At 51.4% G+C, this 18353-nt stretch overlaps 1 protein-coding gene across 3 annotated transcripts in view; it reads left to right on the top strand.

The window, feature by feature from the left end:
• Window positions 1-4633: 4633 nt before the first annotated feature.
• GNAS (GNAS complex locus) overlaps window positions 4634-18353 on the top strand; it is a 54857-nt gene continuing 41137 nt past the window's right edge. For 2 of the 3 annotated variants that reach the window (XM_036827534.1, XM_036827533.1), the window contains exon 1: window positions 4634-6583. In XM_036827534.1, the coding sequence (XP_036683429.1) occupies window positions 4636-6583 (1948 nt within the window). In that variant the 5' untranslated portion in view covers window positions 4634-4635. Of the gene's footprint in view, window positions 6584-6804; window positions 6925-18353 lie in introns of all 3 variants that reach the window. The other variant, XM_036827532.1, reaches the window with a different exon arrangement.

Below are 18353 nucleotides of genomic sequence, written 5' to 3'. Positions count from 1 at the left end.
AAATCTATGCCCCAGGTACTTTGCGATTATAAAATTACAATGGCAGATCCTAAAAACTGTGCCCTCTGGCCATCTCCATCCAGGTCAAGGCCACATTTCTGTCTTAGCCAACAAGATCGCCAGCCCTGAATGGGCTCACCAGACAGTCCCACCAATCAGTGTGGCCCCCAGTCAGCCCACCAGCTGATCACCCCCAGCTCTTACCATACCCGTTCCTCGGGTCCCTGTGGCCAGGCTACCCAGCTGCCTTTCAAACATCGGCCACATTGCCGCAGTCTCTCAGGTCCCACTGCTGATCTGTGGTGGAGTTGCAGCTCTGATCCCCATTCATCCAAGTGATTTGGGGTTTTCAGATTCTGGTAGCCAGTCACTAGAGAAAAATAAGAGTGGACAAAAAGGGGAACACTGGAGTTAAATGCTGGAATTTTTTCTCCTTGCTCCAACTTTAACTGTTAAAGTTCCTACTCAAGTCTAAGGGTCCTTTCGCAGCCCACAGCAGTGGGGCAGTTTCAACTGGGGGCGATTTTGCCTCTCAGGGGACGTTTGACAAAATTTAGAGAATTTTTGGTTGCTACAACTAAGGGGATGCTACGTCTAGTAGGTAGAGGCCAGGGACGCTGCTAGGCGTCCTTCAGCGCCCAGGACAGTCACCACAGCGAAGAATTACCTGGCCCCAGAGGTCACCAGTGCGGAGGTTAAGAAACCACCATCGAGATGAGATCTGTTGACCAATTCTTACACTCTTCCCTCCGGCGTACTCCCACCCATCCCGTCCTAGCCCCACTGCTCTCTCCTGTAATGTCCCCCCTTTTCTTCTCCAGTGCTCCAGGTGTTTGAGCTTCTATCACCAAACATAGTTCTCCCCTTGAAGGTTTTATCTGATCTAGTCATTTCATCTTCTAAGAAGGATAACTGTCCCTTTGAATTCGGGGTCTTTACCTTCCTTCTAAACTTCCGTCCCCTCCTCCTAAATAATAAGCTGAAGAAAATCTCCACCCAGACTGTACATCCTTCCTTCTCCTCTGCCATGTCTAAAACCAGACTGGCTCCACCACCATGCCAGCTTCTCTCCAGATCCTCCACAACGTCCCGATCCCACAGGTGTCCCATCATCCAGGCGCCAGACTTGACTCCCCCACCCTTTGTGCGTCGCACAGAGGTCGCCAGAGGGTCCTCTGGGATCCCTCTTGAGTCCCTCCCTCCAGCCCTCCTGCTTCCTTCCCTGTGTGTGGTTCTCTCTCCCTTAAAGGTCATGACCAGACACAGCCTCCTTTGTTCTCTTCAACAGGACCATCCTCCGCACTGCCTCAAACCTGTCCTAAAACTAGGCTCAAATCCTCACTTGCGGGACAAAAAAAAAAAATTCAGTATCTCTTCCATTTCCTACCAAAAGAGCCTCAAAACTGCTTGCCCTGAGAAATCCTACCCAGTTTTTCCTGCCTCTCTCTCCCACTGCTCCTCCCGGACCCGGCGAGGTGGCCTGTTCTCTTTACCCAGCCATGTGCCACGTTTCCCACTGTTGGATCTTTGTTCGTGGTAGGCCAGCGTCTCCCATCCCCCCCCTTCTGTTCACAGCCTAGACATCTATCCCTCCATAGAGGCCCACCTGAAACTCCATTTTCCCCAGCAAGGTCCCCCCAGTTGCAGGTGTTTTCTTTCGTTTTTACGTTGCTCAGCCTCTGCGAGGGAGGCCCGCTGTCTGCCCAGTCTGTATCCCGCCAATGCCTGTGCTCTCCTGGCGAACAACCAGGATGCTACCGGCTCATGAGGGTGTAGAACAGAGACCCTGTGCCCATTCCTTGCTGACGTGGGCGGCGCGCGAGGCCTGGCGAGCGCAAACCGTCCCTCCGGGGCCCCCATCGTGGCCTCCCTGAGGCTCCACACCGCGACGTCTACTAACCTTCCACTTCGGCAGGGCTCAGCACCCCCGCGACCTCAACTCCTTATCCATCTGGGGCCGCTCCTCTGCAGCGGGGCAGTGAGCCCCTCTCCTCAGGGTCTGGGCCCTCTACCTCCAGGGCCTGGAAACCCTGCTCCTCGCCTCACCCCGGCGGCGGATCCCTGTTAGGTGGGCTCGCCCACCGCCATCAGCGAGAACAAGGGTTGGTCCCTGAGAGCCCTCACCTCCCCTTTCAGCCTTGGTGACTTGGGGCGCCAGGAAGAGCGACCCCACGGCGCCACCCGGCCTCGTGGCGGTCCAGGCCTGGCCGCCATACGCCCGCCCACCAATCCGCTTCTAACCACCCCGGCCGCATAACCTCTTAGGGCGTTCCAACGCGGCGCCCCCTATTGGACCTCCCACTCATATCCGGTTTCCGGTCCGGCGCCCCCCGCTCATTCGCCAGGCAGGCTTGATTGGCGTGACCCCAGCCCAATGGCCGACCCAGCGCTGGGGTCGGAGGGGAGCGAGTTGACTGTTGCAACCCAGTTGGCCCATTCAGTGGATGCCCAAAAGGTTGAGCTGTTACGCGTGGGGATAGTTGTCCAAAGTTTGAACCAAAGTTCAGTGTTGGCACTTGGAAGTGTGTAGACCTGAAGAGCTGAGAGGAGACGCCCTTGGGGAGGCTCCACACGTTACCCGGGGTCCAACTTGGTCAGCTTTCCTCCTCGCAGCGCGGCCGCGTGCGGGGGCAGTGAGGCGCTCTGGCTGTGACCCCCTCGTTTGAAGAGGGTTGCGTTAGGTTTCACGAGGTTGGAGCGTGCGTGCGTACGTGGTTCGCTCGACTGCGGCTGGCAGATACAGCGATCCAGGCGATGCGATCCCGGCGATGCGCCCCGCTTGCCGCATCCCGCCGCCCCTCCCCCCGCCCTAAGGCCAGGCGACCACCTGACTCTTGCCCAGCTGCCTTCCACCGAAAAGTGGCTCACAGGTCCCTGTCACCCACTGGCGAGACAGATACGATGCCCGAGTCCTGGGTCTTACGCGAACCGCAAACAGCAAATTTTTCCCGGGGCTCAAAGCCAGATTTCGCCGACCCCACACCCAGATCAGTGTGCATGCACGCGCGAGCCCACCCAGGTGGTGTGGGCATTGATCCCCGCCGGCTCGGAGCCCACCACGCGCTACGGCGACGGGAATGCAGCCGGGCGACTGCCGGGTTCGTGGCCGGACTTGTGTGCCTCCTCAGCGGGCTCAAGCACTGGAAAAGTAAAGCAGCTGCTCTGGGAGACCCACAGCGAGAGCAGAAGTACTGGAAGGGGGCTAGAAGAGGGCTAGAGAGGGGCTAGAGGAGCAGACTGACCGACCCCGCAAGCCACTGCCCGAGGCGGGGAGCAGCGCACCGCGGCCGCAGCTGCCCGCGCGGCACGGTGTGTATTTTTGGATTTGGTGCGCATGGGGTTTGTCAGTCTCTGAGACCACCCTAAACCGGCCATAAATTTCAACTGAAATTCCATTTAGCCCTTCCCCCCGCACAGTAGGACCCCCGGAACTCTGGGGCCTACAGTCTGTGGGGTCCCTGTGTGCGTCCCATGCCCCCCCGTTCCGTGCCGCGGCAGCTACCGCTTAGAGAGTCTCGGTGGTAGATGCCCGAGACCCTCTTATTCCCCTGTATTTATCATAGTCCCCATAAACGGGGAGGAACCCTGCCTGCGCCACCGCAGGCCACTGCTGAGACCCCAGAGTGTGGTGGGGATGGGGGACATAGAGGTGCTTTATAGGAGCCAGCCTCGGCAACCGGCAAACAAAAACTGCAGAAGCGATGGGAAGTACCCCAACACATTTTAAAAACAAATTGCGTGCTCACACTCGGCACCCCTTGCCCCTCGCCTCCTGCCTGCTCCGCCGGTGGGCTCACGACCACCTGTCGCATCCCCGCGCGCGCCTGCACCCCCTTCCCACGCGCCCAAAGCCTTGCGCTCCAGACTCGGAGCTTAGGATCCGAGGCTGCTGGGGGCTGGGGCTCAGGGGTTCAGGGGTAATTTGGGGTTATGAAACACTCCTGCAGTCCCCCCTCCCCTCGAGGAGAGTCTGTTGGGTCTGGGAGGGAGGGTTTCAGCTCCTGCGCTCAAGCAGCCCGGGGCCCACGTCTTGCATCACGTGTCCCGCAACGCAGGAGAGCTCTCTCTCTGGCCAGGGGAGAAGAGAGGAGAAACACTCCAAATCAGTCAGGGAGAGGACTGGAAGGAGCCAAAACGTCCCTGCGTGGCCTGCGCTCATCAGCCCCCTTACCCAAAGTCCGGGGCTCCCGGCTGCCGGAGCCGGCTCCCGGAGCCACCTCTGCCGGGGCTGGAGTCCCCTGGTGGCAGAGAAAGAGCACTACGAGCGATTTTCGGACCGAATCGGCGCGCTCCTCTGATCCAAGCAGGCGGGGCTGGCCTGGAGCTGAGAGAAAGAGAGAGGAGGGGACGAGGCAGGCCAAAGGGGGGGCCAGGGGCAGCCTGAGGGGATAAAAAGTGGCCAGAAAGGAGCCAAGACTCAACCAGCAACAATAGACTTGCTTCTGCCATGGTCTGGGGTTTGAGGTCCTGAACCCCTAGACCTCACTAGGGTTAGAAAGTGAGGTTGGAGAACTTTCCAGCTGGTACTTTGATTTTTTATTTTTATTTTTTGGAAAATATTTTTTTCACCCTAGTTCGGTCGGGTGCTCCGTCTTACGGGGCCCCAAGTTTATTTTAAGAAGCCGCCACCGTGTTATGGGCGTGCGCAACTGCCTCGACGGCAATAATATGTCAGGACAACGCAATATCCCCCTTGAACTCGGGGAACAGCCCGAGCAACCACCTTTGGAGGCCCCAGGGGCAGCTGCCCCCGGTGCTGGGCCTGGCGCAGCCGAAGAGATGGAGACCCCACCGCCTCACAGCGAGCCCGTCCCCGTCGAGATTGAAGGCGAGGCCTGTGGACCCCCAGAGGTCTCCAGGCCCAAGTTCCAGGGCCTCAGCCAGGCCATCAAGGAAGCCGGAGCCCATGGAGGCTACAGCCCACCTCCTGAAGAAGCCATGCCCTTCGAGGTCGAGCAGTCCAGCTTGGGAGGCTTCTGGCCTACCCTGGAGCACCCTGGAGACACCACTGGGGCCCATGCAGGCCTTGAAGCCTTCAGCCCACCGATCGTGGAGCCCGGAGCCTTCGGTGAGGTCAGGCCAAGCCTGGGAAGCTACAGCCCTCCTCCCGAAGAAGCTATGCCCTTTGAGTTTGAGCAGCCTGCCCAGGGAGGCTGCAACCAACCTCTCTTGCAGGTCTCAGACCTCGCTCCAGGAGGCCCAGGTGCGGGGGTCTTCAGGGCTCCTCCCGAGGAGCCCCGAGCCCTCAGACCTGCAAACGCAGGCTTCAGAGGAGGATGCAGCCCTCCCCCTGAGGAGGACATGCCATTTGAGTTTGATGGAGCAGACTTTGGGGACGACAGCCCACCCCCTGGGCTCCCCCGAGCTATCCCACAAATCGACGGCCTTGGCGGCAACCAGATCGCGGCAGTCGCGGCCCCGAGTGCGGTCCTCCTCGCTCCCGCCGCGAACGAGCCCCCCCTCTGGGTCCCAGGCATCATCGGCAGCCCATCTCGAGAGGCTGTCAGACCTCCTCCACACTTCGCGGGCGACAGCCCCCCGATGGAGATCTCCGGACCCCCGCGCGAGATTGGCAGCGCCCCCGTTGGGGTCGACGACGCTCCCGTCAACGTGGACAGCCCCCCAATCGCGCTTGACGGCCCGCCCATCGAGGTCTCCCGAGCCCCAGTTAAGAGAGAGCAAGCAGAGGGAGAGAGACCCCCAGTTGAGGGAGAAGCAGCCGAGATGGAAGGAGGCTCAGCCACCGCTGCCGCGGAGAGAGGCAAAGTCCCCGATCCCGGAGACGGAGCCCCTGCCGCCGGAGCAGCGCCTGACACGCCAGCCGCCGGGGCAGCCCCTGCCGCCCCTGACACTCCAGCCGCCGGGGCAGCCCCTGCCGCCCCTGACGCTCCAGCCGCCGGGGCAGCCCCTGCCGCCCCTGACGCTCCAGCCGCCGGGGCCGCCCCTGCCGCCCCTGATGCTCCTGCCGCCCGGGCAGCTCCTGTCGCCCGGGCCGCTCCTGTCGCCCGGGCCGCCCCTGTCGCCCGGGCCACCCCTGTCGCCCGGACCGCTCCCGCCGCCTGGGCAACCCCAGCCTCTGGAGCGCGACCCAAGATCAGTTTCCTCAGACCCCCCAGCCCCGAGATCCAGGCTGCCGATCCGCCTCCTCCGCGGCCTCCGCGCGCGTATGCCTGGCGGGGCAGGTCTGAGCGTAGCTGCTACCGCGGCGGCGACGACGACGACGACATGTCGGCCAGCAGCGACAGCGGAGACGAATCCGACGACGGGACCTTCGGATGGCGCCGCTGGTTTCGGTCCAGGCGAAACCGCCGCCGCCGAAAGAGCCGGCGCAACTTGCTCCGCAACTTCCTCGTTCAGGCCTTCGGAGGCTGCTTCTGCCGATCCGAGAGCCCCCAGGCCAGAGGCTCCCTCAGCCCCAAGGTCAAGAAGGTTGCCCTGGCGGAGAAGCGCAAACAGACCCGCAAGGAAAGCATGGAGAAGCGCGCCCAGAAGCGCGCCGAGAAGAAACGCGGCAAGCTCATCGACAGGCAGCTCCAGGACGAGAAGATGGGCTACATGTGTACGCACCGCCTGCTGCTTCTAGGTAATGCGGCGGACTCTGCCCGCGGGGAGCAGGGCCGCCCGGGGGCCCCGGGAGCGGGCGGCAGGGCTGCCCGGTGGGGCCTGGGGCCCGGCGGCGGGAGGAGGGGGTCTGGGCAAAGGCGGGAAGAGCCTGCCAGAAAGTTCCAGCTAGGGGCCCTAACTTGGCCCCGGGAGCGGGAGGGGTCTCGGGTGGGCTTGGGTGGCGAAGTGTATGCCCTTTAGGGAGAAAAGTGGTGCCGTACAACACTGAGGGTCGTTTCCAGCTGGACAAACCAGCGCCAGCGACCGTAAGACGTCGCCGAGTCGTGGGGTGGGGGACGGCAAGAAAGGCGGGGGCTTCAGGTGAGCCAGGAACTGCAGGGGAGGGCTCCGGGGTCGCTCAGGCTAGGCTGGCTGGGGCCGTTGGTGGGTTGGGGTCACTGGGGAAGGTGCGTCCCCGCCTCGCCTGGCACGGCTGCTTGGACTAAGACGGCTTGTTGTTGGTGTGTGTTGGTGTCCATATTGTGTCCGCCTGTGCATGATATGCTCAAGCGTTCTCCCATTCCCGCCCCTGGCACCCCCAGATTACCCGCCGACTGTGTACTTGTACCGGGGAACGGGCTGTCTTGTGTTTTGCGCCATTGCGCGGGCAAAAACTTTCCGTGTTCGCACACTCGGGTGGTACCTGTGCGCTGGCGCTGTGCAGCGGGCGGCGCAAAAGCGCCCGAGAAGGTAGCGGGAGAAGCCGGGCAGGATGTCGGGCCGCTGGCGGGGCGCGGGGAGGGGGCCGCCTCCGGCCGGCCTCCGTAACCTGTTTTCTGTCTGTCTTTCTCTCTTTTCTCCCTTTGCGCTAAGCGTTTCCTCACTTCTCATTCGTTCGCCCAACCCTCCCGCCTTTACGGTTGAAAAACCAGACACTCAGGTATCTGGGGCGTCCGGGGCTGCGCGCAGAAATTCGGTGTTCTGCACACACTCTGCCCACCTGGCGGGGGATGGAGGGAGGAGGGGGAGAAAACCCCCCCCCACTTAACCCGCTGTAGGCGAGTCCCACATCCCAAACCAAACGGGGCTGGTTCTGGGGGAGGGAAGGGGGTGGGGGGGTTGGAGGGGGGCGTGGCCATGTTTAAAAAATATGAAATCATTTTTCTTCCTAGGGAAGAGCCTGAGGTAAGCCAATCACTTACCCTTTTACAGAATACAGTAGGAGGGGCTTGGTTTAAAGAGAGAGGGGTTATGCGTTGGGAGTGGAATGCCCATCTTGTGTTTGAAATGCAATTAAAATAAAACTTTAAAAAAAATGCTTCCAGTGTATTTTAAGTGTGTGGACAAAATGTGATAAAACTGTGAGACATGTAAATGTTTGCATGTGAATTTTTTCAAGCAGCTTTAGCTGGGGGCAAAGAGGCTCAAAGGTAAGATCCTCTGCATATGGGCTTGGGATACAGAAACATTAAAAAGATGTTCATAATCCCATTGAAAGGGTACCTTTGGTGGCCCTGGCCTTCCCCCTCCTCCTCCTTTCACCTATGCCAGCTTTCAGGGTCCTCTCCCTTCTCCAGGACCTCCCTCCTCCCCCCACAGCGAGACCCTCTCCCGTATCTCCAAGTCCCTCCCTGGCCCTGCCCAATTCCCCCCTCCCCCTTCCCTCTTCCCCCTCCCCTAGACTCAGCTCAAACCTGGGGCTTGACTCTTGTGCCACAGCTAATCAAAGCAGCAATTAGCAAAGGTCTGAATGTGGGGCTTAAGTGAAAATTTCAGATGTGAAACTCCACAATCTTAATTTCTTTATTTATTCTCTAAGACCTCTCAAGGGATTTCAAGATCACAACTTTTCAGGCGGTGCTACGTTTGTTTGCTAAATATTTTATAATGTGTGATGGTGTCTATTAATGACCTTATGGGCATCACTGGTTGCTGTTGTGATATGTGCCTCTTACGCATCACAGTTTTAAATGTGATGGTCATTCTATTTATGCCCACCCAGGGAAATATGGACAACATCATTTCCCCAAAAACATACAGGAGGGAGACAGTTTTAACATTTCAGATGCCTCAACTGCGTGGAAGGCACAGCGCTTCAAACGACAACGTGCTGTTTTCCTGCAGACAACTGATTTTGCCACAAGAGCCCCATTTCAATATCCCAAGCATAGCTCTGGGTAGCAAACCTGTGATGGGGGAGGCGGCCATAATTGGGGGCAGACAGGAGAGCCAAGTGACGGTGTGCACTTGACCCCTAATTGGCCAGTGCCCCTCATATGCCGGGGCCTCAGTTGCCTCATTTGTGAAATGAAGCTTTCAAGCAGATCTTCACTAAATTCTCCTTTGCTCCATGGCCTGAATCGCCTATTCTGGGGGTTTGGGATGGGGGTGGGGAGCACCATCCACTTAAATCAGGACTGGAGCCTTAAACCATAGATTATGCACGCATCGACTCTGTAGCAAACAGTCCGTGTCTGGGGCTGAGCCTTAAGAATATTAGAAGTTTCCCTTGCTTACCCATGTTTTATATGCAGGGGGGAAAATTCACCTTAAGTAAAGGAAATTAGCCGGGGTCACCCTGCCATCATCCTGGCCCTGCACCCAGGTCAAGCACGTTTGCATGCAGTGTAGTCCAGTGAAATGTGGGCCCTGTCTAGCATGAACCTGAATTCAGAAAGCCAGATTGCCTGCTGTGGCAGTGCGGCTTGTTGAGCCAGGCTGCAATCTGAAAAGGTTTCATTTTGCCAAAGTGACAAGAGAGGCACCCCGCTGGGTCTGAATTACTGATTGCGGAGGGGGAGAGGAGGCAGGATGAAGACCCACTTCCATTTAGGACAAGGCTTTTCACTAACATTTAAATCCTAACATAGAAAACAAGACATCCGTATACGCTGACCACTGAAAATGCAGATCAGATGACCATCCTTTGATAATTGGTGACATACAGATTCATCTGTTGCTTTAAAACTGTGTGTGTTTCTGTGTATATACCCTCTCCATTTTTATTGCCCAGACAGCTTAACCACATTACAGGGAATCTTAAAAAGGAAAAAGGTAGATAAATAGTTAGAAATAGATAAATAGATAGAGAGACAATCAGTAATATGACTGAAATTCTAGAATAGCTAAAAAGTTGAAGCCTTTTTCTTACTCAACACTAGCCAATAATAGACTTATTTCCATGTTTCTGTTGCCTTTCTGAATAATTTTGGTGGCTTAAACATGTTTTGGAAACCTAATTTGGGTGATTCCCTCATTTTTGTTAAGAATTGAAGGGACTGCTAGACTAGAATTTCTTAGTAGCTGCTGAATTTATTAAAATTGTACAGGCAAATGCTATATATAATGCTATTCTGCCGTGACACTTTATTTATACAGTGAATCTCAATTAATTGTATGATTATTTATGCCACCAGGTGCAACAGTGAGGCACCCATCTCATCCTGCTGGAGTGCCCTTTTTCTTTGCTTTGCTTATTTCTTTATTTATTTATTTTTAATTCAGAGATTTTTCCGTATTCAAAATGCCTCCACTGAGCTGTTTGGTGCAGTGGGAAGGACATGGCTTACCAGGCCAAAAATCTCTTCCTTGCCTTTTAAAATCCAATTTCCATAGATTTTTCTCAAAAAAAAAATGCCTTTCTATACAGCTATGTTAATTTTTATCATTCACCTACATTACATATACCATGGAAAACCGGTATTAAGCAAAAAAAAGTGGGGTTTGTCACCTTTTTGTACATTCCTCCCACCCCCTTACTCTCCCCACCCCCAGCTTGAGAGGGATAGCCTCACTGCCTTCAGAATTGTTAGTAACCTGTAAAAGTAATGATTACACATAATGATAGCACCTTTTTTTTTTTTTACTGTAGTTTTAAAAGCCTTTCATCCAGTCACATTTGTCCTTTGCAACAGCCTTGGGCAGTAAAAATGTGATGGGACCCCATTTCATAGGCAAGTAAACCAAAAGCTCAGAGATTAAATGTCAGGGACTTTTGCTCAAAGACTGCAAGGTAAGTGAAGGAATCAGAAGTTTCTAATTCAGTGCTTACCCCCAAAATGCGGTAATAAGCTATAAACCGTCATTTCATCGTGAGGCATGATTATTGTTAAGTGCGCTATGTGCTCTTAAAATCCCTTGTCAGATGACAGGTGTCCCGCAGTCTTCTGCTTCCTGAATTATAGCCAGAACCAGACAGATCCTTGGTTATAAATGTCCATTGAGTGTACGTGAAATGTGAGCCTCCTCATTGCTGGGATACCTGTCACTGCTGTGGTGATATTTTGTTTCCACATTTGCTGTAATTCATCTGCCAACACTGCAGTCTTTGTTTGTTTGTTGGACTTCTTTTTTTAAATGCAGGTTTTCTTTAAAGTCTTTTTAAAATCCCCCAGAAGTGTTCTTTAGCAAGGTCTAAAGCTTTTTTCTTTACTCAGGTTTCCACTAAAAAATCATTATCATCATCCTTTAAAAATACAGTTGCTTTTATGCATAGCCCCTCCGTTATTAGTGTTTGAGGGTAATAGACTGTTTAGAATCTCCTGGCCTGGATCTAATGACCCTATTAAAATAACTCTTGCTCAATATTCTTCATAGTGATGATTTTTTAAAAGTATTCCTTCCTTTCATTCGGGGCTAATTCCTTCTTGGTGAGTACATAATCTTGGAAATCACCTTTGACTTTTATGGAGGAAGGTTGGTATTAAGCAAAAAAAAAAAAACTTTTTTAGAGAAGGTAACCTAATTGACTAGATTTGAAATTCTCCATCCCAACCGTGTGTCTTCTTTTTAGAGTCAATTTCCCCACCAAATAAAATATACCCTTCACCCCCAGCAAAACCGTGGCCCTCCAAATCCCTCTCCATTAAGTGACTTTTAGGAGGCATGTAAATAGCAAATGAAAACTGGTCTCTACACTTCTTGGTTTCTTTAACCTGTGGCAAAGGCGGGGTTCTTCCCAACCCACCTTGTGCCTCCTGGGGTTTCTAATGGAATGTGAAATTACCATGCCAGTTGTCCATTTCAAAATCGGATTCCTCTGCAAGTGTAGCAATTTTCAAAACAGAAAGGGCAGGGCCAGTTGCTGTGACAGGGTTCCCACCAGCAATTAAAACAGTTAGTCAAGTCAGTCTAATTAACCCTCTCCAGCTCTGGTGGCCCCCCAGTAAGAGGAACTCAGACTCTGGCCCTATTAACACCAACCTCAACAGATTTCATTGAATTAGACTGAAAGGGTCTTTGTCCCATCAGATTCCTGTTCTGGCCTGTGGTCACCCTGGGCATAAGAGCCTCATCTCTTTAGAGAGTGAGAGAAAGATGGGCCTGAGTCTCTCTCTTTGGGATTCTGCTAAAGAGTCAGCAAGTCAAAGTGGCCTTTATAAAACTGAGGAAGGCTAGTGGGAAGCCCCAGATACAAACTGGCCATTGGAGTAGGCCAAGGGAGGGGAGGGGTGTTTGCAGAAGAATCAGAGGAAGATGTGTCCTTTTCCTTAATTCCTCTAAAATGGGGGCCAGATACTAGAAATTGAGAGAAGCCTTTAACCCAGGGCCTGGCACATGTAAGTGTCTCATAAATGGTAGCCATTATTTTTAGAAATTTACTTTTCTTCCTGGACTTTTCTCTCCCTGGTCCAAATGAGGGTTTTTTTTTTTTTTTTTTTTTTTTTTTTTTTGGTGTTTTCTGTTTGTTTTTAATATTTTCTTGGCCATACCGTGTGGTATGTGGGATCTTAGTTCCCCGACCAGGGATCGAACCCATGCCCCTTGCATTGGAAGCGTGGAGTCTTAACCACTGGACCGCCAGGGAAGTCCCTGGTTGTTGGTTTTTTTGTTTTCTGTGTTCCCCATGAGACCTAAAGTTCTAAAAGTCCCAGGCACCCATCCTGTCTTTCTGTCTCGATGTTTCAGAGTAAACTCTTTGTACACGTTTTATAAATAAGGGTCAACCCAAGCCGTAGACTGACGACACTTTGCCAAATTTATGATCGTGTGGAGTCACTGGTAGATGCGCAACAGGATGAGGCGGGAACTTATTTTTTACCTGTCCTGAGAAAGTGCCGGCTACCCCCCTCTTGGAGCCCACAGCCCCCTCTGCCACCTCCCCCTCTTTTTATTAGCCCCCATTTATAAACCAGCCGGATACTATGGTTGAGCCCGGGGTCCTGAGCACAGATTGCTCTGTGCTTATTACATATCCAAAAAAAAAAAAAAAGATTGTCTCTAGTTTTCCTTCCCGACAGCCAGATGGTGACGAAGGCCAGCCACTGGGAATGGAAGATGAGGAGACCTCCAAGAACAAGGTAGGGAACAACATACACACAAAAAAAAAACATGTTGGAATTTTCCTGATTGTTGATCATCACATGCTCAGTTGAGATATGGGATGCTCTGGTCTCTGACAGACAGCAAACACTTGAGAGGTGTAGCCCCCTCCAATCAGAATTACTGGCGTAGTTTTACCCAGACAGCAACTGGGGGCTGTAATAGAGAAGGATGTTAGGTAACTGATCTGTGACAGAGCAATGAAAATCAAGGGCGTGCGCCTCTGCCGTCCTTACTTAGAAGGAAAATCCCACGTTGCATTGCAGAGTAATTTGTTAAACCTCAGGAGAATTCCCGAGCATTTCGACTCCTGGAGTTCTGCCCACAGAACTTGAACATTAGATCTTACTAAATGTTTCTTAATGATTCAATTTGGGGCGAGGAGAGAGGTAAAAAGGTAGAAATTGTTATCGGATCCCGAATTTATTATGAGTCAGTCAATGTTTCTGAAGTTGTCACACATACTTGGTGTGTGGGACAGAGTACGTACCTTAAACTTCCTTTAATGAGTTGATAATGGGAAGGAAAATCTCTCGTACCCACTTCTGAAGGAGTGCCACAGTCAAGCTTTCACGAGCTCTGTGTCAACACGGAGCATCGATTCTTCTAAGGGAAAAAGAACTCGATTTCTCCAGCTCTTGACTCTCCGCCTCAATCCGAAGACCAGAGTACCTCTCTCCTCTTTCCTATTTGAACAGTTTTGCCTTGCCTCAAACTGATTGCTAATTTGCAAATGACCTTGGAGATTTTTTTTATAGGGAACCTCCATTCAGGTAAGTTTGCAGCTGTGGGATTTTTGCAAAGAAAGAATAATTCGTATGATGAGGCACACAAACTAAAATCAGGCATTGTGATAGAGTCCAGGGCCAAGAAGGGCTGCTTGCCAGAGCTCAGCCCAAGGAAATAGGAACAAGGTCCTACACCTCAGCTAGTGTCCATCCCAGCACCCTGCTGACCTTGGGGACCACATGCCTAGGCCTGTTTCTTTAGCTGTAAAAGTAGCTGATTGTTACCTTTGAAAAAGAAAAACCCATCTGTGGAGAATAGGCCATGTTACTTAGGAAGTATATAGCTACTTAAATTGCTGGGGCCACTTGGACACCCCCTTTTAAGTAGATGCTACTTGCTTCTCTGTGGTTATATAAGGTAACTCCTAAGGTTTTTGGCCTTTGTGGGCTGCTGAAATCATAGAAAGTTCATCTTAATTCCTTATCGCTGTTCTCTATATAGGTCTGTTAGGCCTACAAGATGCTTAATTAACTTATTAATAAAATCATATACGTCGTTCGGGGTCCTTCCACCCACTGCCCCCCCCAATATGAATTTTTTAATGACTGACTCTAGAATGGCGCAGAGATGGTGAAGGTGAGTTGATATTTCAGGTGGCCACTAGATGGTGAGACAGTACAGGCAGAAGAAAGGTGTCACATCTATAGTGAAAATGAGAGGGGAGGGGGAGAGCCAGCAGAGGCAGAGGAGGGTCCCACTCCAACTGCACCCTCCCACCCCACCCCAGGACAAAGCCTGGATTTAACAGGCCCCAGAGCTTTACTCAGACCTAGCCTTTTATGTTTAAGCTCTGACTTCTCCCTGCTGGCTCTGTGCTGGGATTTTGGCATTTTCAGGGGGCTCTGTCTAACAAAGGGGTCTTCCATAGGCGTTCCATTGCCATGGGGACCATCCTGTGCAACGTAGGGTGTGTAGCAGCCTCTCTGACCTCTACCCACTAGACGCCAGTAACACACACACACACACACACACACACACACACACACACACACACACACACACACACACACACACACACACACACACACACACACACACACACACACACACACACACACACACACACACACACCCTACACCACCAAGCAGCACCATATATACAGCGTGACAACCAAAACTTCCTGTAGTCATTGCCAAGTATCCCCTGGGGTGGGGGTGGGGGGGGGCAGAAATCATCCCCAGTTGAGAACCACTGCCCTAACATTATCAACATCAAATCCTGGGGAAGGTAGCGATCATACAGGTCAGAACTTGAACACCTTAAAAATAAAAAATCATCTTCAGAGAAAAGGCTGTTGACTTCAGTTACTAATAACCAGTCAGAAATGTTTATGCTATGTTATGTTACTAATAACCAGTCAGAAATGTTGGTGATCCTACATTCCGGGGTAGAACTAATTTCCAAAAATCTCTGAAAAGAAGGTGACCTAAAAAGTCACCAGCTGACCCTAAGTAGAATAGAAAAGGGTGGAAATTATGAATCGGTCTAAGACTCTGATTAACCAAGTCAGTCCCATAGCTAATCGATGGGCCGGGATAAATGGGGGCTTACATAGACTTTAACCCTTAAATGATCACATCTACCACTTAGGGGTTCTTTAGGGGCCTTTGTCTGCAGCAGGCAGGGAATTCTCCCCGTCTGATGTGCGTAAATTAACTCGCTGTGCATCGTGGAGATCGGCGGCCAAGATAATAAGGCCTGGTACTCGGGTGGCTGCGGGTCACATATCAGCTCTGGGATGGCTGGGGACCCACCTTGCGTGTGTCCCACAAAACGCAAATGGAGCCTGTGATTGGCAGTGCGTACACACCTGCCATGGGCGTGGGCCCTGTTACCTGGGTCACCTGAGTCCCACGACCACAGGGAACCAGCCCACTGAATGGAGGTGCCCCCTCACCTTTAGCAACTGATATTTCAAGGCAGGAAGCTGTAGGGGTGGGATAGGGGGCAGTGGAAGGAATGCCTCAGAACGACTGTACTGAGGAAGGTAAAATAAGATCTTTTAGGAGTAAAACATACTTGTGCCAACAGGAATAAGAACCCAGGGACGTTTCCTGATCAAGAGAGTTGCACTTGGTTTTTGATAAGATGGTAGATGCACCCTGCCTCCCCCCCACCCCATCCTAGGGCAGATTCTATAACCAGTATCTTGGAATAATCACAACAGGAATAAATCATTTTTTAATTTTATTTTTTACAAATTTTTTTTTTTTACTGAAGTATAGTTGAATAAATCATTTTACTTTCAAATAGTGGTCTAGGCCCCCAGCTTACACCTAACGAGTCTCTCCCCCAGGTATCCCTTATGGAAGGAGACTTTATCGCTTCTTTATTATATTTTGAGCCTAAAACATTTATATTTTTGCCCCCTTCTGATCTTCCAATACAGTTATTACAGATTCATCAGAGATTTAACTTTTTTTTAAAAAGTTTTTTTTTTCTTTTTCCTTAGAGAATTTGGAATTTGTGGCCTTTAAGTTAATTGCAAAGTCTAGAAGGAAAAACAGAAAACAAAAAACCCACTCTCCACTCCAGACACCTATATGAACTTGGACTTTTGCTTTTACTGTTAAGATTACTTTAGGGTAAAGGGTGGAAACTGATTGGTAGTTTGATAAATTATATATTGGACATGTTAAATTTAAAATATCATTTTTTTTATAGGTTCCAAGTTTAGTTAAGTGAAGTGCCCCCTAACTAAGATCTTCTTATTGCAGAATCCTCGAAACTACCCAAGGCATGTTTTTTGAATGTTGATTTTGACTTTTTGCCTGGGACCAAGTGCAGCATCTTTCCAAGGAAATGCTTAGAAGGCTCCAGGCAGAACCCAAAAACAAATGCCAGACGTTAGGGGAAAATTTTTTAAAGTTGGATTGCCAGAAAATAATAGCTATTTATAATTCAGCACTTAGGTGATTTCATTTCTTCCTTTTTAGCTGCTAAAAGGGCAGCGTATTAGATCATTTTGTTTTGCAAACAAATGGCCAGGGCTGATTTTAAGATGGACACTTGATGGGAGGGTTCCCCCTTTCCAAATGGAAGTCTTTGGGCCTTTTCCCGATGGGATCCGGTCATTCCGGAGCGCTATCAGGAAATCTTTATCCTTGAGCGGTTTGGGATGGGGTGAGCTTGTGATGATCATCCTTTGCTGTCTCCCCACGTTGCCTTGATTGTAGAGGGGGCGGGCAGAGGGGCCCAGGATCGTGGAAAGAGCACACTGGGTAAATGCTAGCGGGCTCTCATTTCCGGAACCTTGGTTGATTCCACTGCTCTGTTCAAGGATTCCATGAATTTGCCAGGTGACATCCAGAAAAGGCCAAAGTTTGACTCTTGAAAGTCCCGACAGGGCTCCATGTCGTGATGATTCTGCCATGGTCAGGATAGGGACTTAAATTTGGCGGGCCGTCCAAGAGAAAGCCAGGGGGGATCTCTCTCTGTGTTCACCTTTATGTAGAAAGAGGTAATGACCCAAGGGACAAATCCAAAACCCTTGCAGACATCTTATCCTGAGACTTAAGTTGCCAGACGGCAGGGGCCTCACTTCTCTCTTTCTTTCTGGCCCTAGAACCTTGATTCCCCAGAGATAGGGTCTGACTTCCGATATTAAGGCAGGCTCCAAGCTGGGCACTGATCTTTCATTCTGCCAGGAAGAAAGGGTCAGGAGACAGACCACCAGGGCTGCCTTCGATGGAGAAAGCGGGGTGCCCTGCCCCATTCTCCCCAGAGGTCCACACAGCTCAGAAATGGGGGAGCAGAAATCATCTTAAGAGATTCCCTCATTTTTTCCTTGCTTTCCCTTTTTTCTCTCTCTTTTGAGATTTAAAAAAAAAAATAAGATTCTTATTTTAAGGGGGTTTCTGAGCAAGAAATACCTTTTTTTTTTTTTTTAAGGGAAAGAGATGAGAACACCAACTATTTAGGGCTGAGAAGTAGAGACAATAAAATAAAGCAAGGCTGCTCAGAACTGGCTGGCAGATGGCGCTCGGCTTTTACTGTTGAGAGCCTGGCTTTTCAAAATTCACCGTGTGCTGGTGCCTAAGGCAGAATTCCACGGCCCCTCCCCTAATCCTCTCTCCCAGGGACACAGCTCCCGCCCCCAAGGCCCAGGGATAGTTTTAAAGGTGTTCCAGTTGAACAATTGATATCTGAGGTCAAACCCTGTCCCTCTTATTTATTTTTTTAATATTTATTTATTTATTTATTTATTTTTATTTATTTGGTTGCACCAGGTCTTAGTTGCAGCAGGTGGGCTCCTTAGTTGCGGCTCGCCAGCTCCTTAGCTGTGGCACAAGAACTCTTAGTTGCAGCATGCATGTGGGATCTAGTTCCCTGACCAAGGATCCAACCCAGGCCCCCTGCATTGGTAGTGCAGAGTCTTATCCATTGCACCACCAGGGAAGTCCCAATCCTGTCCCTTTTAGCTAGTGGCTCTATAAGACCTTGGCCAGTGCAGGAACACACACTATCACAATGACCTCTAAATTCCTAGGCCGTGTGTGTGCCCTGGGTCTTCTGGGAACCAGTTTCTGAGACCTTGGGCAAATTGCTTTATCTTCTGGGTCCCAGTTTTTCTCATCTGAAAAATGAGAGGGATGTCCTTCTCACTTTGAAACTTCTTTAATTCTCTTATTAAAAGTTTCAGTAGAACTGGTATGCCAAACCACCCCCCTGCCCCACCACACACTCTCTCTCTTTCTTA

Source organism: Balaenoptera musculus, chromosome 15 (genome assembly GCF_009873245.2).
Source record: "Balaenoptera musculus isolate JJ_BM4_2016_0621 chromosome 15, mBalMus1.pri.v3, whole genome shotgun sequence".
Lineage (NCBI taxonomy): Eukaryota > Metazoa > Chordata > Mammalia > Artiodactyla > Balaenopteridae > Balaenoptera > Balaenoptera musculus.
The sequence above is the reverse complement of the archived record's forward strand: the minus strand, read 5'-3'. Positions and strand labels throughout refer to the sequence as shown.